We start from the raw sequence: 23,340 nt of genomic DNA, 5'->3' as shown, positions 1-23,340 counted from the left end.
GCATGTGCTATGTGGGACTGGAAAAGTTCCGCAGCGCTCACTGGGTAGAGAAGTTTCCAAGAGTTTCTTTCATTATATCCTTAAAAGGTACCCTTAAAAACTTAGCAGTCAAGATGAACTGGGGTTATGGAGCCAAAATGGGAAAGCTGTGTTGGGATGTGGTTTGGACCATGGGTAGGAAGCCTTTGTTGCAATGTGACTCCGTTCCATCACACGCACACCGAGCTCAGACTTGGAGCTGCCTGTAGCAATTCCTGAGTATTAATGCTACACTTTCCTACCCAGCACCTCTCTTTCAGAGCAATTTCCCTACTTTGTACTGTCATAACGTAGTAAAGAGATACAGCTCACAACTGCAACAGCAGGTATAGAAATCAGCCTCTGGAACAACTACTTATTGACTTAACAAATTTCTTCTTTTTAAAACCTTCATCTGGCTAGCAAGCCCTTACGGCATTTGAGTTTTCCTTAGGAATACAGACTATAACTTCTCTCCCATACAAGATGATGTTATTAAAAGGGACAAGGTGCTGAAAACTTAGCAAGTCCTTATAATCCATCCTGGTTTTCAGTCCAAATTTTGTGGAGTGATGCTTTTATTCTTCCTTTGGTACAGGGGATACCAGCCCAGTTTCACATTGCCCAAATCATAAGCCTGATTAGAAACGTAAATAATTTTGCTTTTTAATTTATGTAAGAGAAAGTACCGTGAATTTTGCTAAGTCCGTTCTCACCACCAAGACTATTAAGCAATGGCACCATCTAAGGATTTGTAAAACAGAATCATTAGTTTTAGTAGTAGAAACAGGATTTTCTCCTGAATTCAAAACCAAGTAAAATCCAATTAAGACAGAGAAGCAGGAAATTCCATTCCAAATAGAGGTAGGTGGAACCTTTCCCAATGTAATTTAAAAATTGCTTTCTTCAGTCTAGGGTGATGACTAGTCCGAGTTTTCTTATGGGAGGGTTGGGAAGGGGGATAGGGTTTGTATTCACTGAAAAGGTAAATTAAAATACACACAACAAAGTTATGCTAAACATCATGCTTTTTATTTTTGGGGAAAGAGCAAGAAAATAGCAGTACTTCAACAGACTAGAAAAAGCCTCATGTAAACACTAAAAGCACAGCAAATTATACTAAAAGCTTATACATTCTTAAGTCAAAGCATAAAGTTGCATGTAAATATGTGTGTGTATATATAGTTGTACATGTATACACACATAGGCACACAACTTTTAAGTACAGATGTAACTGTCTGAATTATCTGTGTTTTCTTTATCCTTCAGTTTAGTTTTGGGTGAGTGAAGCAATTAGACCAGAATTAACATTAAAAAATACCCAACCACTACCACAGACTAGATTAAGAACTTATACACGTACACAATTACAGCACAGTCTTTACTCTTGTGGCCTTTGAATTCCACTAAAATAAGCCAGTTTTAGAGAGAATGCACCCTGGAAGTCTCTTGGCTTTTATCACTGAAACATCCTAGTCTTTGTTAAAAACTAACAGAGGGAGCTACCCCAGAATGTCATCTCCAATTCTTCCTGCAAACTGCATGCATGCCAGACGTGAACCATGCAAAAACCCTTTGAGGTTTAAGCCCTTAATTATTACCTTGTGTCAAGATTCAGGCACTGTGCTTTACAGCAATCTTCAGAATCAAATTTAAGAAATGAAAATCTCATTGGGAGTTGATTTTACTTAAAATAGAGAAGGGTGAAAACTCAGATAGTTGGCAACTCTCAGCTGATTAAGCATTTCACACTATGAATTAATAAAAACTTAACCAAGTGCTTTAGTAAGTTCTGAAAACAAAAATAAGTTATATTTCAAAGAACAAGTTAGTATAAAAAGTTTTAACATATGCAAAGTACGTGCTCAAAATACTTATTTTGCATTTTTAAAAAGAGCTGTCATCTACCTTACAGCAACAAAATTCACCCAGTATAAAATATTGCAATTTGTCCCATTGTGTCATATGAGAGGTTTCCTTATTCTTCATATGATCAAGAACACTTGCACAAGAGTTCATGTTATTCCAAGCCACATAGTGGCAGACAGACTATGTTTGAAAATGTGCTTTTACTATGCAGTGCAGTAAAAGCTAAGCAAACCATTTCAGAGCAGCGTTTAGCAGGTCAAAGATCTACGTCGAGGCAAGAAATCCGGAGAAGAGTATAAAAGTTAATGCCAAGTGGCAGTACCAAGAAAGTGAATTAATCAACAGAAAAAAAAAAACCCCTGCTGATAACATTCACTATCACATGTACAGCTTGTAAGCTAGGAATAAATTAGCTTAAGGAGAAAAAAAATAATTGTGTAAACAATTCATCCAGTACAAAACTGGATGCAGCCAGTAAGAGCAGAACTAGCTTAGTAATGCTGAGGATGTGCGTGCATCCAGGTGCCTGTTCAAAATGCATTTATCAATGCCACTGACCCCCCCAAAAAAAAAATCACCTACGGCTATTTACACCACAGCGGAGGCTTCCCTCCCCCCTTACAAAGTTATTACAACCCAGGAAGTCGCTGCTGTCTTCTACGATTAAAATTCCAGTTATAAGCTACCAATGTTTCTAAGATGAAAACACCCACCTTCCAAATTAAATTGAAAACTCTTGTCAAGCATGTCTGAGGACTCTTCAAAAGTTAAAGTACAGCACTTTGCTCAAGTGGTATTTGCATGAGTAACTTGTACTGACAGCCTGTTAAAATAAGAGAATTTAACACAACTCGGGGTAGCTGGGTGTTCCTCCTTAGGAAGAGGGATCCATACAAATTCCAGTCGTTCTTGTCGAGGTGTGTTACAGGGAGAGAAGGACAAAAGAACCTTCAGTTCAGTCGGCCTCGAGGGGAATCTTCCTGCTTCTAGAAGTATTCCTCCTCTTCATCAAAAAATCCGTTTTCCAGGGCGTATGAGCAGTCTGCATTAGAATCAGCTTGGCAGGCACCTTTGTATTCTTGAATGGATTCGTACAGGGAGTAGAGCTGACACAGCAACGACATATCCAGCTGCCGAAGGCCAACCTGAAGGGGGAACAATTGAAACAATCTTTATTACAATTGTCTTTCTATGGCAGTATAATGCTATACATCTTCTGTTGCTAAACAGAACAGAGGCTCAAGCTTCTTTCCACCTTGAACAGTTATGAAATGTGGAAGTAAAATTCATTTTCTAAGGTGACAGATGCCCCAAGGGATAAACCGGACAAAAGAACAAGGAACAATACAATATGTACAGAACAAATGCAAAGTGTTCTTCAAAATGCTGTATTACAATGGTGTGCTTAACTTTCAATAAGCAGTTCACTGCTATCGGAACCATGGCAGATGAATTCATAAAGTCTGTATTCCTCATTATGCAAGGGAGATATTTTTCCAGAGACACCATGTGTCTTTCACACATCATTCTCTCACACCATCACAGGTGCTCCATTTTTGTTTGAAACAGCCTGGCATAAAAGTTTTGACTGAGATTCTGACTGGTTTTCCTACTTCCCAGCTAAGGATCTCTACTCTGATTTTCCTTTCTATGTTGATGTACACAGGCATCTGACAAAGGCAGGTATGTCTAGCACAATACAGCACACTACTTTCAGGCAGAAAAACGAAAGCAGAAATGACACAAGGACAAATGCCATATCTTGCAAATCTTCAGAGTATTTTCATGTGCCCCTCAAGCATAGGCTTGATTATAATTAAGCACCTAATATTTTGGTCCTTAAGCTTCTCAAATATTAGTTCCAGAGCAAATTTAGGTTTTAAAGAACCATTAAAAAAAAAAGGCTGCATCTTTATGTCAGTACATAAACCAGTATGTTGCACTGCAAAGTGAAATAAAGCTACTCATTTAACTCAATTCAGTCTCCCTCTCTGGCAACAAAACGGAGAGTTCACTTGACATTGTCACCTATCCAAGTCAGATCAAATTAAAACTAGGTTTTGTCTTGCAGCAAATTTAAACCACTATCCAATTAGAGAGTTTAGAGAAGCAGCCATTTCAGCCTTATTTTTCAAGGAAGTGTTAAACTGAAAGACTGTTCCTAGTGAGCCTCAGTTTTATCAAATAAAAAGTATTTACCACAACTCATAACAAGATTAAATAAATAAATAAATAAAGTAGCCTTTACTGCAGGCTGTATTTACTCAGAATTTACTGAATACCAGGCTGTATTTTACTCAGAATGAGAACTCTTACCTCTCTCCTTATGCTTCTAAATTCTCAGGGCAATACACTCGGCGCACAAGAAAACCACAAGAAGCTAGCATGAAGATCTTACTTTGACATTGCTGAACTATCCTACCAGCAGCTCTTTCTCAAAAACAGGAGAAAATAAAAAATCATACATCACAATGCCACTGAGAAAAACAGGATACGGCATCTTTCAAGAACAACACAAATTACTTGGTGACATCGTGAAGCCAAAATATGAAGTTCTGCGGAGGCTAAATGTGAAGACTTTAGGACAGGACATGGAACACAGTGCTAGATGCCATGGTATTACAGATATAAGTCTTTCCACCACCTCAGATCTATCCTACTTTTCTCACCCGTTTTCCTTGATAACCTAAACAAACTGCTCACCTCAGGTAAGAAAGGATGCTTGTGAAACTGGACCTAACACTATGACATACAAACAAGAGATCCACCTGGTAGACCTGCATGACAGCTAAATGTTTGAGGGACAGGACTGCAGTCCAGAACTGTTCAAAATGCAATCAGGAGTGAATTGAGCCAAAAAAGTCAACTTGGAGACAGGTGACCTTTGCCTCCCAAGGGAAGTGGGAGCATTTCCACCAGCAGCTCTCCTGTTTCAGCTTCATAAAGGACTTCAGCATTTTCTGTGAAGTTCAATTCTACTGACTACCAAGCACAAACTTCAAGGGAAAACCTGCTAAGCAGAATTGACATAACAGGTCTTTAAACCAAATAATTATACTTAATATCTTATTTTTCTGTGACTGCCACGAATATCAAACAATCAAACAAGAAATCTACTGAGAAAAAATGCAGCCCCTTCAAAACTTTCAAGTATGATCCCCGAGGTAAGAAAAATCTGAAGAAATGTCCAACCCTGATTGCATTATCGCAGTTTTTAATGCCAGCCAAGCTGTGTTTGACTCTTGTTAAGACAACCTATAGCGCACAATTCCCTGTGATAACTGTTCCTCATGAACATAGTTCTGAAATGACCTCTCCTTTCCTCCCTCCCTCTCCAAAGCATCCAAGTTCATCACTTTCTCAGCTTAAAAAACTTACATACACAGTAAGTTACTTGATCATGCAGGGAAAGATACTCTGTGCATTTCTTCCTCTCACTCACTATGAAAAATTTATAGCAAACCCACTACTCAATAAAAATATCTTTGACTGCTGGAAGAATGAGTGTTCAATATCAGTAATAAAGTACTTTTATCTTCTTGATGAAAGACGGCCTATTAGTACACAAGAGTCTCTAATTTGTACAGGTCACAAAAAAGTACATCTGGAACCAAGGAGCCTGTTGCTTGAAAGTCTTTGATGTGTTTAGAAGTACCTTTTTCTTCAGAAGTATTTTATCAAATTATCATCAAGGATAACAGAGTATTAAAGGAAAGTTTAAAGGGGAAGTGTAATTATCAAATGACTTTGAGAAGCACCTCATTTGACTTCCCATTAGGAAAAAAAATAGGTTAGACTTGCCTAATGAGTTATCTTTGCTTTTTTGGAAAGGCTTAAGACGACTAAGACCATATGTCCTTGTTTCCCTTTACAGCATTGCAGAAGAAAGCCGCAGCAGTCAATGGCACCCATCATTCCTGAGCTTTAATGCAAGCTGGCAATTCTAATACACAATTTTAACTGTTGAAACACTGGTGGGAGACTAAGATTTCAGCACACTACACTATCCTCCTAAATCCAAAGAACAACCTTTCAAAAGACCTTCTTGTCCTCAAGCACCTTTTTAACCTGAGAAAAATAGTCTTGAACTGGGCAGATTTTCAGCAATATCATATTTTATATGCTTCACAGAGTTATTAAGAGTTGGAAGACACCTCTGGAGATCATCCAGTCCAACCCTCCTTCCAAAGCAGGGTCACCTCGAGCAGGTGACACACAAACCTGCATCCAGGTGGGTTTTGAATGTCTTTAGACAGGCAGACTCCACAAGCTCCCTGGGCAGCCTGTTCCAGTGCTCCGTTACTCTCCATGTAAAGAAGTTCCTCATCATGTTGAGGTGGAGCTCCTTGTGTTTCAGTTAGGGCCACTGCTCTTCATGCTGTTGCTGGGCACCACCGGAAAAAGTCTGGCACCACCCTCTTGAGACTCACCTTTCAGATATTTATATATATTAATGAGATTCCCCCTCAATCTTCTATTCTCTAAACTAAGTAGGCGGTCTCTTGCAGTCTCTCCTCATAAGAAAGATGCTCCAGACCCCTAATTATCTTTGTGGCCCTTCACTGGACCCTCTCCAGAAGCTCCTTGTCTTTCTTGTACTGATTCTACCGAATCCTCAGCGCGCACGGCTTAGGCTATTATTAGTCATTACAGCTGCAGCTTGCACCAGCAAAACACCAACACCCAATTAGTGTTTAATCAAAAGGTGCGCCAGGTCGCCCGGAAGAATTTCGCTATAGGAACGCCGCGCTACAGGATCAAAACAGAGTCCTGGAGAAAACTATGCCGAATCACTGCCACTTGGGCTACACGAATCCGTGCCGGCACTGGGGCTATTTTAAACGCCAGCCTTTCCGCGTGGGTGCCGGGTCCCGGTGGGTGCCGCAGGGCGCGGTAAGCGGCTCCTCATCCGCACCGGGAGCAGCCCCGCCGGCCCCGGCCCTCCCCCGCCGCCGGTACCGGCGGCCAGGCCGGGTTAGGGGGGCTGCCGGCGCCCACCCGGGGCCGGAGCCGGGGCGCCGTTCTGGCCCTGGGGAGGTGCCGGCGCCCCCGCCGCCGCCCGCCACGTCCGCCGCCCCCGCCGAGCCCCGGCCCGCCCCCACTCACCATCTCCTTGCGGAGCAGGGCCAGCGCCGCGTCCAGGTTGGGAGGCTTGGGCGGGCGCGGCGAGCCCCGGCCGCCGCCGCTCAGCTCGTCTTGGATGCGGGACTTCTGCGCGTAGAGCCGCTCCAGGTCCCGCCAGCGCCCGCCCTGGCCGCCACCGCCGCCCGAGGACGAGGAGTTCAGCAGCCCGCTGAGGCTCTTGGGCAGCGGCGGCAGCCCCGCGCCGCCACCGGGCCCCAGCAGCCCCGGCCCGCTCATGCTGCAGCCGCGGCCACCGACGGAAGGAGCCGCCTCGGCCCCGCCGCGGGAGGCGCCGCCCGGAGCCCGCCCCGCCTCCGGGCCGGGTAGGGGCGGGGGAGCCGTGCGGGGCCGGCGGAGGGAAGGGAGAGGAGAGGAGAGGAGAGGAGGGAGGCAGCGGGGCGGGGGCGGCCGAGGGGCCGCACCGCAGGTGTCCCGGGTCAGGGCAACGCTCGGCGGCCGCGCCTCGGCCGCTTTGTCTGAGCTGAGGCGATCCCGGCGGGCTCAGGCTGTGGCCCGCAGGAACAGCCCCGCGGCAGCGCTCAGTCCCCGGCAGCGGCAGGCAGAAGGGCCCCGCGGCTGCGGGGCTGAGCCTCCGGGCTCGGCCCTAGGGCTGGGGGAGGGATGACGCGCAGTGAAAGCAGGCATGAAAGCAGATTAACTGCTACAGGCGGAGGGTGAGCACTTCTGCTGTGGCGATGGTGTTACATCAGTCGCCTGACCGCGAGACGCTGCTCTCCCTCTCCATCAAGATGTTTGTTTCTGATCTGGTTTGGGCTGGCATAGATATCTTCTCAGTAGCCTGTACAGTGCCGTGTTCCTGATTCAGGATGACAATAATGTTGATAATACACCGATGCTTTGATTTTTGCTAAGTCGCGTTTATCCTGAGGGCTCTTTTCTGTGTCTGTGTGTCTGTCTCATGCTCTACCGGGGAAAAGGTACACAAAAGAGACTAGGAGGGAGCATAGCCGTGACAGGTGACCCCAAACTGGCCAAAGGGATATTCACCCTTTTTATTTGTACTTTGTTTTCAATTATTAAGCTGTTCTTATCTCAGCCTACATGTTTTATGTTTGATTCTCCTTCCCATTGCACTGAGGGGGAGGGCGGGAGGAGGGGGGTGGCTGAGCGAGCAGCTGTGGTGCTCAATTTCCGGCTGGGCTTAACACACCGCACTTTCACATCCCCACAGCCAAGTTTTGTACCAAAAGTGTTTTATCTCCAAGCGTTGCAACTACACGAACCTAGGTCTGTCTGCTTTGTGAGTCGAATTTCTCAATCTAAGAGTTAGCTCGCTGTCTTGTCTTCCAGCGTTATTCACAGAGAGGGTTGTTGCTCTGCCTGACAGAAGTACCCAGGTGGTTTCCTGAGAAGGCTGTGGAGAGGGAGCCATGCTCCAGGACAGGGGATGGGGCACGGGAATCTGTGCCAAAACTGCCAGTGCGACCACAGCTCTGGTGCCACAGCAATGCAACCTCAATGTGCCAACTCTGATTTTGTGACTTTTGTGTTTCCCCCTTTCTCCTTGACATGTTTGCATCTCTGGAATCTCTTGGGAGAAAAAAAAAAAAAAAATTAGGGCAGTTTTGGATTATTCAAAATCCAAACCAATCCAAACCAGAGCGGGGTATAAAATTGGAGTCCTGGGAATACGCTGCCATCGCAAAGCCAGATTGTTTAGAGGTGCATTCCTGTTCCCATGACCCTGCTTTGTTTGTGGGGTTTTCTCTTCAAGAAATACCCAGATATGGTGATTTTGAGTTAAGCCTCTACATACTTTCAGCTTTGTTCCCAGACTCACATGGCTTTTTCATGGTTTAAATGTCATCAGACTCTGACAATTGTTTTCAAAATGCTTACAGTTGAGGAAGCTTTTGCTTCAATTCATGTTTATATGCCACTTTAGGGATTGTTTTTTCAGACAACCTGATGTGCTTTTTAATGCTTTTTGCTCTGGAATGAAGAAGATATTATTCCCCCCTGTTAGGCATGATGCTACTTCTGCCCAAGTTCATTGTGAAAAATAAAATTGTGCTTATAGTTTAATGAAACTAAAAGCATTTAAACCATCCTTATTGTAGATTAAAAGTGTCAACCAAGGGTTTCTGACTGCAAAAATTTTGTTTTAGTTTGCTAAAGAAGTACACACTGTAGTATCTTCTCTGCTTATTAGCAAATACATTTCTCCATTCAACACCACCCTTTTTTCTCCATATGACAGCTATTTGAAAAAGCTTATATTATTTTATCTAGACCACTTTATATTAATTTTTTTTCTGGTTTACCTGATCTTATTAAATTCTCGGTGCATTTTCTTCACATCTGTGTCCTTTAGGCACATTGTTGCCATATTTATCATTGCAGAGATCTTTATGCTGTTTTACTGCTCAGCTTTGTAATCTGAAAAAATAAAAAAAAACCTCTTTTTGGGTTTTTAGTGACCCTTCTCTCAACTGGCAACCTTATCTAGCCTTCATTCATACTAAGTTCATAATTATCCTTTAAAATCTGAATCTACTGCTTTATTTATTCCGACCTAGTTATAACAGGGTGATAATGGAAGCTGGAGTCTTTTGCAGTTAACGTCTTTTGGTTATGAAGCAAGCTTTTGTTGGCTGTATAGACCTCTTGGTCTTTGTTGATTCCCAGAATTGAACTACAGAAACATGTTACTTGTCAAAACTGATCTTTGCTAAAGATGTTACCTCAAAAAACCCCACATTAAAAATACATGTTGCTATGTCATAAAGAATTAGGAAGTTCCAGAAGAGTGGTGTCCCATAACATCTCCTTACGGAAATGCATTACGACGTGGATTTAATTTACATGTTCATATGTGATGTTTTGCCTTTCCTAATTCGTTAGGAGGATATACAATGTCTGTGTATCATTTGTGCATCATTTACTAACAATCCTCTCTCCAAATGTGGTGATGTATATGCATTATAGCGTACCTTGAATTGATACATTAAGACTGTTCCCTACAGCTTTTTCTCTGATGCTTTCCCCTGTAATAACTGAGTTATCCATAGATGTTAATGGAATTCTCATTATGACAGCCCTGTATTGTTATCCACATTGGAACAAGGGCACAGGAAGGTGAAGGTAGGTTGTGGTAAAAAACATCGACTAGTTTTAAATACCTGGTTTGTGATTCCTAGGAATGATTTTCCACCCAACAGGACTGATAAAAGGACGTGTGCCTCTGCTTCAAGCTACCCAGCACAGAACAGCACCTTTGCTTAAAGCTACCTTCATTAGAAATTTAAAGTAATACTCCAGAGTTTGCAGCAATGTGGCACATGTCACATTTGTCAGCTGTGCATCAGGGATATCTTAAAACTTGCCAAACAAGAGGCACCAGGGCTCGTCTGTCAGTATCCTTTTTAGGTCAAGAAGATGTCTCTCATTGAGTTAACTTGCAGTCAGAATTACTTGTCAAGAGCCAGTCAGGATCCAGATATCGCAAACTGGGCATAAGTAGGACAAATTAATAATTAGTCACACATGCTTTGCTCTTCCATTTGCCCCTGTAGTTAAAGTGCCTGAACACACACTGTTTCTCATGAGGCCTATGGCTTTTATCACTGATACGGAGAAACAGAGACTAGACTGTTCTGTGGTACTTTGGGAATGATGCAAATCCCAGCCACTTGGCTGAAGAGAAGAGAATTTAGAATTTGATGGATATAATTGGAACCTGGTATATATGATGTCATATACTGGTACATTCAAACAGAAATTAGATTTTCAGCTAAAGATTATTCCGTTCTTAGGCATCGTTTTTCATCACTTTTAAATAAAAATGGTCAGGTCCTAATTTTAACACTTTTTTCCCAAGTATATTTTTATATCTCTGCCTAAAAGGTGAAACCCCAAGTATATTCTAACACATGTCACAGGGGCTTCCAGCTAGGCCCCTAGCAAAGTCATATCCTCAGATCTAGAGCAGAGATCCTCTTACTTAAACTACCTGAGTAAACAGGAGCAATAGAGGGCTCTTAGCTTTTTTATAGGTCTGCTACGTCCCAGCTACCCAAGAAGGACACTTCAGCTTTTTCAGGGTTCAGAACAAAGTGCTAAAAACACAAATATGGAGGTTTGGGGACCCAGGCTCCAGTTTTAAGTTCTTGAGGAAATGTATTCTTTTGGCTATAAACTCTGATACACACCAAATGCTCTCTCAGCCTGCTGCTCTTGCCCTTCTTTTTGGCTTTTCACCAGATCCTTGTCCTAGCACAGACTCTGCTCCAAAGCAATGTCCCCTAGCTATCCTTGCCTTTCCTTGCTTCAGCTGCCACACATGGATGCTCGATCTCTATGTCTCTGGAGAGGGATCCTGGACCAAGAAATCCCTGGCCCTTTATAACTTCACAGTCTGTGCACCAGATCTTCACCTGCCCTGCTCCTCTGGATCCATTGGCAATTGGTGGGGTCCACCAACACCTCATTGAAGTCTTTCTCCATGCCCACCTGGGCAGCTCTTATCACACAGTTTGGGCCAGCCTTGGGTCCCTCCAGGGTCTCAGTCTTTATTTGAAGATAACCCCTGCCTAGCCATTCATGAACAGAATTAATTTAGAGTTCACCTATGGTAATTTTTGAGCAGAACCCACTCATGCTAAGCTGTAAGCAAGTTACAGTTAAACTTATGCCTACACAATTAATTTCTAATATTCTATAAGAAAACTTATTTTATTCTTCAGCACTCTGGCTGCTGCCTTCCTCAGCTTCTCTGCCTTACCTGATGCTACCCTTTAGCCTGCTGCAGTGAAGTCAGACTGCTAATTCTTCCTTTTTCATGGAGAAACAAACAAAAAAAAATACAATTTTGACAACAGGAGATAGAATGTGTCTAGGGCATGGGGGGTAGGTGTGACAGAAAGGTAGTTAGGACTGGGTAAAGCAAGGGCAATAGATTCAGCAGGAATCAGAAGTTACAAGGAGTGATCTGTAGAGATCTCATAGTCTGTGTTAGTAACTGTTTCATCACCAATGGCAGCTCCCAGCCAGCAATAATGCACATATAGGGTTTTGTTTTTCTTGTGAAGTTTGGTTTCTAGTTGTTGGGTTGTTGGTTTGGTTTGGTTTGATTTTTTAAGTGGCAGCAACTCAAAGCAGAGCTCTCTTTCCTCTCTCCTTCTCACAATGAGGATGGTATGGATTTTTGAGCTAATTTATGCCCACCAGTTAAAGCAGTGAGAAGAAGTATGGAAATCTGAAGAACATGTGCTTTTGGCAAATTACATTTCTGCAATGATGAGTGGTCTAATTCCTCTCTCTCGTATTTTTTAACACTGCAGTCAGTTCCAAGAGCTGCTGCTTTTGTTGTGAAGGGGAAAAAAAGACTCAAAATCTGTACTTTCATATCAAAAATTCTGGTTCAGGATTATAGGAAGGATCATGCTAAGGAGAAATAAGGGCTGGATCTGAAAATCAAATTGATGGGACCTCCAGCTGAGGTATCCAACTCTTTGTTTTCCTGGTGATGCCAAAATACGGTTTGTTCATATCTCTGTTTAGCCTTAAATCAAACTATAAATCTATACAGTACATCATGCAGTGCACTGCAACACTGGTTTTAAAATCTCCTTATTCTGTCCTCTCACGATATTAAATTAGATGTAGTGGTATCAGGGTTTTTTTTCCCCCCTATCTCTCCAGTCTCATAGATTCTTCCCCATTATGTGAACTCTAGAAGAATTGTAATTTAGACCACACCAAATTGATAATCTTATAATATATCCTTGTTTTCAGGGTTTCTGTTATAATTAAGAAAGCAAGCCATTTTAGTATTTCTTATGAGCTGGTAGAAGTAAATTCTCCAAAATGGAATGAGAAACAATGGTAGGCTGTTGGAATTTATAGTTATAGTATTATATGAAAATTCATAGCCATGAAAAAATCTAGCAGAGTTTGTGAGGTAACTGTGTAATAAACTAGCCTCATGCCCAAAGCTCTTAGTGGCTCTGAACATCTTCCCTACATCTCCTTTTGCTGTGTCAAAAAAAAAAAAGAAGCAAAGAAGGACTTCAAAGTGCTTTGGGATATTTTTCTTCTCTTTCCCATGAGTTCAGTATAGTTCTGATAAGTATTTGCCTCTCCCAAAAAATGGTTTGAGGGGACATATATTACCAGTCTCTGTGGTTAGTTCAGTTTGTTAGCCTCACAACAACTCAGTTCTTACTCTCAGCAGTCCAACCTGACTTACAGTAACAGCTTTCCAGAATCTGATTACTGAAAGCAGATCGCCAGGGGATCAGAGCTACAGGCTTTAAGGGTATTTGTCTTATTATCCCAGTGACACTGAGCAGACCCTTTCCTTTAGTGAGATCTGCATTGGGGTCAGATCTGGAGGATGCTGTCTAAGCTGGGTTGAGGTCATCTGAGGTAAAAATGATGGGAGTTCTAAATCTGCAGGCAAAACAGCACAGCGGGAAGCAAGCTGCTGAGCAGGAATGGCTGCGGGTGCACAGAAGTGGGAAGGCCTTGTGCTTGCAGCATGCAGTATATTGCAGATTCTCTAGCAATTTGTATCTGCCTCAAAGCCTTTTTGAGTGAGGAATGGTCTTTGGTAATTTAAAAAAAAAATAATTATCTCTCTGCAAAATAGTCATTTGGAAGAAACATGGACGTTTCTATGTACAATTATGTCAGCTGATGTTAGCAAAGAGATCATATTTCTCTCTTCTTTCTTCTATGTGCTCTCTTAGCAAATGTATATATGTTTGTTTTTTTTCAGGGTGAATATGGAAATCTGTTAGATAACATGTTTTCACTAGATAGATGTAGGTTACACTGCTCAGGAGATAAACATTCCTCTTCAGCTGTAAATGGCTATAATGCTGGCTGGGGGGGGCATAGTTTTATATTCAGATGTACCTGTGTTCTTGTAAAACGACCTTTCCTCTCCTGCAATGCAAGTAGACAGATTTGTGCCTGAACTGAGTTGCTGAATAATTAAGTTCAAAACAGAGTCCATAAAAAAACCCAGTTCACACCCTTCAGTTCCCATATGTGATTGTCCCATATTGCCCTCCACCTGCCTGGAGCTCTCTGCCTGCTGGTGCAAAAAGGCTGCCCTCCTCTGCAGGCTCTCAGAGTGATGAGCAAATTCCAGCAGAGCCTCTTCCTTGCAGCAGCTGGGGCTGCACAGGATGGATGAGGCTATGGCAGCTGAATTGAGGCCAGGCCAGTGCTTGAGGGGAGCATCCTTGTGTTGACCTGGATCTCCTTGTCTTGTGCTGAAATTGAGCCACCTCTGAGGTGGGACAGGGGAAATCATTTAACGCTGTGTAACATTATTTCTAAGTTTAGAGGAGACAGGTACTCTATGCAATTGAAAGTTCATTTAGGTAGAGATAATGTAATTACCTGGCACAGTTAGAGGAGAAAAGCTATTATGAATCTCTGATGAAAGCTGTCATCAGTTGTTTCATGGCCAACAAGTGACTAGAATTTTTGTTTCATATTTCATACAAGAAGAGCACATTCAGCAGCCCCAGTGACCCCTAAATTCAGTGCAGGGACACTCAGCGATTACTGACTCGGGCAGATGTTCTACTAGCTGAACTGTGATCATTGCTTCTTGCAGCATTTTAGTATGTAGCACCCAAACAGCAACAAGTTGTTACTTATTTCATGTGGGCAACCTACTTTTGTAACGGTACAGACAAAGGAATATCTTTGAAATACTGACAGTATTTAAAAATTAAATACATTCTATGCAGCAAACATAATGCTTGAAAATAACTTCTTGGTGTAAGGACATGACACCAGAGTGAACCTGGCAAAGAAATTGTGTCAAAGAAGTTTACATTTCAAATAGTGTGAAAACAATCCACCCCTCTTTTCGCCCCTTCTTCTCTACTAGAAAAGCCCCTCTCAGGCAGCACAAACTGTGTGTTTGTTTCTCTGTCTCCTGCCCAAGAACTGTGTGTGCCTGCCAGGAGGGAGGGTGATCCTTATCAACATGTGCTGAGCTCATGTGCCTCTCAACACAATCACACTTTTCAATTTATTGCAGACGGACATGATTGTCCCAGGCTGACGTGTGCACTGTGGGAAACACATCCAGCTCACCAGGGAAACCAAAGGTTCAGTTCATCTTCCTTCCTTGAAGTCCCTCTAGCTTTTCAGAGTTATTCTTCATTGGCAGAGACATTGAGGAATAACTGTAATGCCAACAGCTGTCATTGCCAGGTGGGAATTGTGCTGGAGTGCAGCAATTCCAGCACACACCTTAGGCACCTGCTGCAACACTGGAAACAACTCACATGTGACAGGATCAAACCATATAATAATCCAGTCAATTCTTTGTCATTTTACAACTTGGTGCCATCTGGAGCATGGAATCAAGAGAGCCTAACCCAAAAAGAAATCTACAGTAAATGTTGAGGTTGCAAAAGGAAATGAAAACTTAAAGTAAAACAAAAGACTAAAGCTCCTACAGGGGGAAATGAGACAGCAAATATCCGCAAAGAGGGGAAGCTGCTAAGTCCAAACATCAGTGCTGGAAATGAGATCAGATCAAGCTGATCCCTAATCAGTCACTGAGAGGAACAAACAGGTATACAAATGAGTTGAAGGGAAAAACGAGGATTTATGAAGTATTTTTGGCAAGTCTGGGAAAATAAGAGTCATTCCATTTGGCAAATGTAATCTAAAGATTTCTTTGCTTTTCTCTGTTGAGTTGTCCAGGGAAGATGGAAGGCTACAGAGACTGCCTGAATAGGAACCATCAAAAATAGAATTGCTATCAAGTCCAACATTGCCGTGAAAATAAAAGTCAGTTTTAAGGCACATCAATCATTTTATTTCCACTCGCATCTCTAAAGAATGCTAAGGAGATAGAAGCGGTGGAGATCTTTTGAAGATCTTGAGTTTACAGGTTGGACAAGCAGAATTGACTTCTTCCTTCTTAGTCTCCTTATTCCTCTTAGCTTCTTTTAAAAACTGTGACAGGATAAACAAAATGTCATTTATACGAGGCCAGAAACCCCTGTACTATAAGAAATAAGATTTGGAGTGCAAGGTATGCTTTGAGTTCAACTTTACTGTTTTTATATCACTTTTAGAGTCCAATTGCTCTTTAATTGATTATGAGTTTTCAGAACTTTTTGGAACACCAGTGACCTGGAATAACTTTTAGATCTCTCACAATTATTGTCAATTTTCAACTGGAAGAAAAATATATCAAAACCATCTCTTTTATTTTTCAATGATCATGAAAACTTTTAGAACAGAATTAACATAATTTAGTCAGTGCTTTGAAAATAGGTTACTTGCATCCTGCGACACTCACTCTTTTGATGAAGATATTTATATTTACCAACTTTATTCTTGTCAAGTCATGCTTTTCTCTGATATTGCTTTGAGGTAGAGAGAGAAAGAAGTAAAGTAATGATTTGATATCACTTTGGTGAACTATCATAGATCAGAAGATAAACAGTAACTCATAAATACCATGACTTTTTAATAATTTCAGAACTGAAATATCTTTCTGTCTCTGCTCCAGACTCGATTCTGAAAATTAATTACTTTTAATTCTTATTAATTTTATGAAATATCAACAAAGCCATAGCTAGCTAAAGCTGCAAGAAGTTTGCAATTTAAGATATTTTCTAAAATTTTCATAGGAAGATGCTTCCTAATATGTTCTGGAGACCTCTGGCATCCCTAGAATAAGCCCCACGAGGCTTGATCCAAATGTCATGGAATTCAGTGTCAATCTGTCCACTGGCTTCAGCTGTAGAGAGAATTGGGTTAGAGCCTGTGTCTGAAACAACTGGAGGCCTGTGGTGTTTGAATGTTGGATGTTTCAGAGAAGAACTGACAAACAACCTTGCTGTCAAGCTTTTCCTTAGGCCACCTCTGTCTTCAGAGCAACAATGATTTACCAAATAGACCTGGGAGGTGCATAATAGTCACATAAACAAGGATGAAGGAAGATGGTTTAATTTGTAATACTAGCACGTGTAAAGGACACAGTCAGTTTTAAAAGAGAAAATGCAGGGAACTTGAAGAAGGCTTTCATTAAGCAGTATTAACAGTGAAGTTACATCATATTTCACAAACAGACACTAAGTGTGGGGGCATTTTATCAGCTGAGGGCAAGAACTTAATGTATGGTTTACAAATGCTACTTTTGATACTGACAGTGATATGAGATGATCTGAAGAGCTGCAGGTGACCATGTTCTGGATTACTGATGTACAATAACACCAGTGTTTCACTGCCAAGTTGTGCAGGTAAGGTGTTTTTAGTCTTGTCCTCACTGGTTTTCAAATATTGCTCCATTTTGCTGATATGTTTGAGTGTGGTTCAGCCTTTCTCAGTTTTAATCTTCATCTTCTCAGGAGTTTGTTTTGAGTTTGTTTTGTCTTTCTGGTTTGTTTTGTGGGGGATTCCTGCTAGGTTTTTGTTTGTTTCTTCAAATAGCCATATAACAATACCTTTACCATCACAGACTGAAAGGCCTGGTTTTATGTAATCACTCATTTTCCTCAAACATCTCCTGGAAGTGTTAAGTGCACTGCCACACTCATTCAAACCTGGGCATAGCAGTTAGGTTGCATAATGCACTTCTCTAAATCAACTTGAGCAGATGGGAAGGAAAATAGCTTGAGCTAGCACATCACAACTCCCCTTGTGCACTTTTCAGATGGCGGTGAAAGTGCTGCCTGGCAATGCCCTACTGTCTTTATTTTGTCCTCTTGAATGATAGAGACAGTCTAGCCTGAACAAGAATTATTTCTCCCACCTTTTCCTCTCCTCCCAGTTTGCACTGGGAGCACTGTACAACTACACTCTTTTAAATATTGCTTGTACGGTAATTTTTCTCAGCCATCACACATTGCTTCATTTCTACTGATATTTAGGCAAAAAAGAGAGAAGATAAATAAAAAATTAAGTAAGTGAGATATAAACAAGAACAACATAAAAGGTGATTAAAAATAGTGGCATTAATAAGTCTTTTTTTATGCTTATCAGGTATGAAGCTCACAGCTGTATGAAGAAATTAAACCTTGTCAGTTTATTAAAACTCCATGATCATCACTGGTTAATTTATCAAAAACAGTAGGAATGGAACACTACCTAGCAATGCTAAATGCATCACTTAGTTCAATCTCACTGTAATCTCTAAAGTCATGAATTTGTGTTTAGCTGGCATCATATGTTCTCTGGTGTAGAAGCAAATGATTATATGAAAGTAATGCAAAAATCAATTTAGAACTGTTTTGATGAACCATTAGAGAAAACAGGCTGAATTTTCTCTGAAAACAGAGAAAATGTTAAGACAGTTGTAACAGAATCCACTGGTTTTGAGCAAAAGCTTCACCTGCTTTTGTTCAAAAGCAAATTGTTCACTCCAGCACAATTTGTTAGTGTGAAATTAATTACATCATAAATGTCAGTGGTGGTGTCACAGGTTTTTAAGTACCAGGTCAGCTATTCAGTGAAGGAGGGACACATCCGTGATCTGACCAGATGCTGTTTATTCATGGTGCCTCATGAACAAGCAGCAAGAAGAGCTCTGATCTTTAGTTTAGTACTCTTGCCCCAGAGCAAGCCACGGCTGTACCTCAGAACATGCCCAAAGAGCCATGAGAAAATGACACTTTTCTCCTGCCCTTGCTCTGATAAGCCAACAGAAGTGCCTGTCCTCTTTTCTCTTGTACTTCATCCAAGGATTCAGTTCACTTCCAACCTTCTTTCCTCATATAATTTATTGATGTCAGTGGTTGGGAAATTGCTAACTACTTTAAGCTTCTACAATTTTCAAAAAGACTACAGTCCTGTGTGCAAGATTATTCCCTTATGTACGTCCTCTGGAACTTAAATTGTGCTAGACCTAGTTCGGGAAGACAGAAAAATGGGCCAAAGAACTGATAAAGCTACAGAGAGTTTAGGTTGTCAAATTCTTTATAGTCCAGGGACAAACACTGTTAGAGAACCTGGAGCAACAAGGTGCTGAGACAGATTTAAGCCTTTCTAAGCAAACTTGGACCTGATTTTCCACATATCCAACAGTTGGGTTAACTTTGAATTCACCAGCTCCAATTCCTCACAGTCTCCTTCTTTTTCCTTGAAGTTTGTTAAGTTTTATACCACTCTGCTCTGTATCACACTTGAATCTTAACCCAGCATTGTCTATTTCCTTCACATTTCTCAAACTCTTTTAAATGAGTCATTCTGCAACATTTTGCTGTGCTTCCTTGTCTTGCAAAGGGTGAATGTATTTTTTCCTACCTTTTTGAAGCTTCAGTGTAATGTGAAGCACCAGGGGAGCCCTTCCAGCTTTTATTTTCTCTACAGGAGTCTGTGCTTAGTTTACTGTCTTTGCAGGAGACCACGTGAGCAGCAGAGTTCACAATTGACGTGAGAGGTTCAATTGTACTCCCACTCTCAGCACAGGTAGAGCCAATGCATTTTTCATCACTGTGGCAGGGGTTTCTATGGGTCTTGTGATTATTGCAGGGTTCCTTATGGGAAATTCAATGAGGAGAGTCATGGGAGATGTTGGAAGACAATAAACATAGGGGCAGCTTCGAGGGGGTTGTTTTGGTTGTGGAAAAGAGAGATAATGACATTGTGAAAGAAGCAGTGGAATAAGAAAAAAGTAAAGAGAGAATAAAAGCCTCTTTTGAGGTTAGGTTCTCAGCAGGGTAGGAGGAGCTCAGTTTCAAAGTCAATGGGGCTTTTGCTGGAGCAAAAATAATGAGGGGGAATAGGCAAATTTGAAGTGTGTATTTGGGGGACACTGCCCCAGTGCTATGGTGAGGTGTGTAACCAGTGAGACAATAAAGAAATAAATAAAAGAAAAATGTGGCAAAAGGAAATAAATGTTTCCTGGAAACAGTGCTGAGATAAATAACACCCTTAAAATAGTTAGTAAAATTGTCAACACAGGGAAAAGGAGAAGACAAACACAGTGGGAAAAGACAAAAACAAGAACGTCCATGCTGAAATGCATGTGGAGGAAAGGGGGCTCTGCTTCCTCTGTTTTTTCTCAAGCTTCTATTAATATATGTAGTGAAGAGCTCTTATTTTTCCATACACATGTTTCTTTGCACCTTCCCATATAACTTTTCTATGTCTATATGTAATATGGCTTCCCCTCAAGGCCCTTCACCATCTTCGTTGTCCTCCTCTGGATGCTCTCTAATAGCTAGATATTTTTCTTATATTGTGGTGTGGCTTACAGATGGGGTTATCCCATTTCACATCACTCTGAGAGTTTCCAGAGAAGTTACAGCCTCTGCAGAGCACAGCTGCATCTCATGTCTCTCATGGTTTGCAGTGTGAGTTGATGATGGACAGTAGCTGATGGACATTGCCATCATTCTGATTCTCAGTTGTTAGAGAGGTTTCTTGTTTTCTTCAGCATATACCTCAGCATTTGATTTTTGACTGCTGCAGAGTCAAATCTTTCATTAAGACCTTTTGGGGATTTACAGACCATGGCCTAGGTCTAATGTGCCACAGCTGTGCAACATTTCCAGTGATGACCTCCACTGTGCCATGTCCTAGACAGACAAGGACTTTCAGTGGCTTTCAGGGAAAGGTTACAATTTCATCTCTTTCCCCAAGTATTTGTCTGCAGGAATATGGAAGGATTGGATAGATGGGTACTGTGTTTATTTGGGGAAAATAGTGTCTCTTCTGCCTCTGGGCTGAGAGGAAATACATTTGGCGATGTGTTATTGTCAAACTATTTACATGCTCTCTGGAGAGAGTCTTGTACACAGGCTACTGTGTCTGTCTGTAAGAGGAATAAGCAGGTAAATGCTACAAAACCAGGACATGTAGCAGAAACTCCACTCTTCATTGACAAGGAAAGTGCGAGTGACATTTACTCAGGACTTCAAAGTAGCTGCTCACAAAATATTGCACAGAGTGAGAAAAAACATCCCCTGAAGAAACAGATGAAGATGCATTCCTCAGGGATTCCTGTGTGATGAGACTTCAGGAGCAGTGATCAGCACTGGTAGCCAGTGTCCCAAGAGCAATAACACTTCTTTTGCCCAAGGCACAGCCATCACAAACAGGTAGTTCTACCGCTCAAAAATTGTGGTGGGGGGGAGGGAGATAGTTAAAGGCAAACTTTGACATTTGGAAATTAGTCAGCCACCCTGTCTCCCTCCTGCTTTGCCTGCCTGTTTGGCAGCAGAGCTGGCTGGGGAAAATGTTTCTCTGATCACAGACGGCTTGGAAGCAATCTGGCAGACCTGCAACTGGAGGGTGTATCAGCATTACCTTCGATCACAATTTTTCACTGAAGAATGCATCTTAGTGGCACAAAAAATAAAGGCTGGGGTTAACATTTTGTCCTTCTTGGCCTTGTCTTGCTTTTTCACCTGGATGAACCTCACACACCACTGAAGGGAAGGTACTTTCAATAAGCTACGTACTAAAGAGCCACACCCCTCCCAGGACTAGTACCTGCCTCCCCGTTCAGTCACATCCCAAAGTTCTCCAGGGCAACCAAGTATATGTTTAAGATAAATTTGTTTCAGTCCCAAAATCTGGTTCATGTCCTTCTGTAGCAAAAATATGAACCTTTCTCAAGTTGTTGCCTACCTCAATGTGAAACACTGCCTTTGCAGAAATTATCACTCCAGTTAATCTTTCCCTTCTTCCTTCTTGTCTCACTGTTGTCTCTTTCCCATGCCACATGTGGCCCAGGCTCTTATCAGCAGTTCAGCCTCCTTCCCTGCAGAGATTGCAAGGCTTCAGCATGGAGAAAGCTACTGCTGAGAGATGAGGAAGAGCTGAGAAGCAGTGAACCCCTTGCAAATGTGGACTGGAGAGGGCTCTTCTCAGCTTTCTACTTGATCTCAGACATGCTTCTTGTCAATTCACAGCTCTTGAGAGAAAGTGGCAGAAGAGCTCTTTTTGTCTCAGTTTGGCAAACAGACAGTCAGGTTGGGTAGAGGGTTGCATAGCTACAGATTAAGAAACAAGTATCTGAAGACACTGGAATGAAGTTGAACAAAGCCAGATAGCGATTGTAAAAGAGACTTTAGACAGCTTTGCTCTGTGGTAACCTGAATCATCTTGAAAAACAGTTTTTTGCTATTGTTGCAATGGAATTGTTGGGTTTTGACAAATATGTCTTTCAATTGCTTCTTTCTTCTTCCTCTGACAGAGCTCTTTTTCAATAATTCAGATAAATTTTCTTTGCATTTCTGTGCTGGAATAATTAAACTCTGAGTTGATTCCACTAAAGTGTGGGACCGTGTAGCATCAATCATGTCTGCCAGCAAGACTTTCCTCTGCTGTAGCAGCAGGAGTATTGGCTCAGCAGTGGTCTGTGAACAGAAGAGAGGTGACATAGGTAGGAAGACACAACAGCTTTCATTATCCCGAATGACAGAGCTGAAGAAAGGCTTTTGTATGAAAAGTTGCCCATTTTCTCCAGTAGTGTGTGCTGGTCTAATAAAAGACAGGATTTCTTCCTGCTAGCCTTGTGTGCTTACATTACCTGCACTTTGATCAGAGCCTGCAGTTCACTTCAAACACTTCCCCAGGACATTTGCTTGTTTTAATCACCACTGGCTGTTTCTTTTGCTATCAAAGGAACTAGTTTTGCTAGCTTTTGATATGGGGAATGCACCACTCTGTAATCATAGTGGTGTTTAGCTCATCCCTGAGCATCTGGAGAGAAACCTTGAACAGCAGTTACTGGCTAAATGTAAAATACACATTTGTTAACAGCTGTGCAGACTGTGGGTGGGGTATATATGTATATAGTTTGTTGTGCTGTATTTATATGGCTGGAAGGTGAAGGCAGCTGCTTTTTTTATATTGCATATTCAAGGCATACTGTCTTTGCTTTTTACACAGAGATGTAAAAAATTTCTTATTTTATAATACCATTGAAGTGAGTGTCTTAGAAAATCACCAGCCCACAGTTTAAGGCTTACAGTGATCTTGTGATTGTCCTTGTAATTATTATTAGTGGACTGACAAATGGCATAATAAAAATATTTGAAATTTTAAATATTAAAGACGAAGAGGCAGGCAGAAGGTGAGTGCCTTTCTCAGCTCACTGGAGTCATGTCAGAAGCCTCTTTCAGAATTCCTGCAGACTTCATTCAGCCCTAATTCCCATACACACTCTCTGGGTTGTGATGGAAATAGAAAAGCAGGGTGTAATTACTCAGAGCTGATCAACGGGTACGTCTTATGTATATACACACACACAATAAATTTACATGTATAAAAAAAAATTCTACCCCTAGTTTGACATCTCTGTTGTCTCAAATAATGATTTCACTGATGATGTCACTACCCACAGGTAGTAACACACAGGGTAACCTGTGT

The 23,340-nt window shown here is 41.7% G+C and overlaps 1 protein-coding gene across 1 annotated transcript; it reads right to left on the bottom strand.

Annotated features, from left to right (window-relative positions):
* Positions 1 to 1,028: 1,028 nt before the first annotated feature.
* On the bottom strand, positions 1,029 to 7,291 carry FAM89A (family with sequence similarity 89 member A). The gene is made up of 2 exons (XM_015620280.3): positions 6,994 to 7,291; positions 1,029 to 3,032 (listed from the first exon to the last, which is right to left on the bottom strand). The coding sequence occupies exons 1-2, from the start codon at positions 7,246 to 7,248 to the stop codon at positions 2,874 to 2,876; spliced, it is 414 nt and encodes a 137-aa protein (XP_015475766.1). The 5' UTR covers positions 7,249 to 7,291; the 3' UTR covers positions 1,029 to 2,873.
* Positions 7,292 to 23,340: the final 16,049 nt, after the last annotated feature.

Source organism: Parus major, chromosome 3, assembly GCF_001522545.3.
Source record: "Parus major isolate Abel chromosome 3, Parus_major1.1, whole genome shotgun sequence".
Classification (NCBI taxonomy): Eukaryota; Metazoa; Chordata; class Aves; order Passeriformes; family Paridae; genus Parus; species Parus major.
This window is presented reverse-complemented; position numbering and strand designations above follow the sequence as displayed.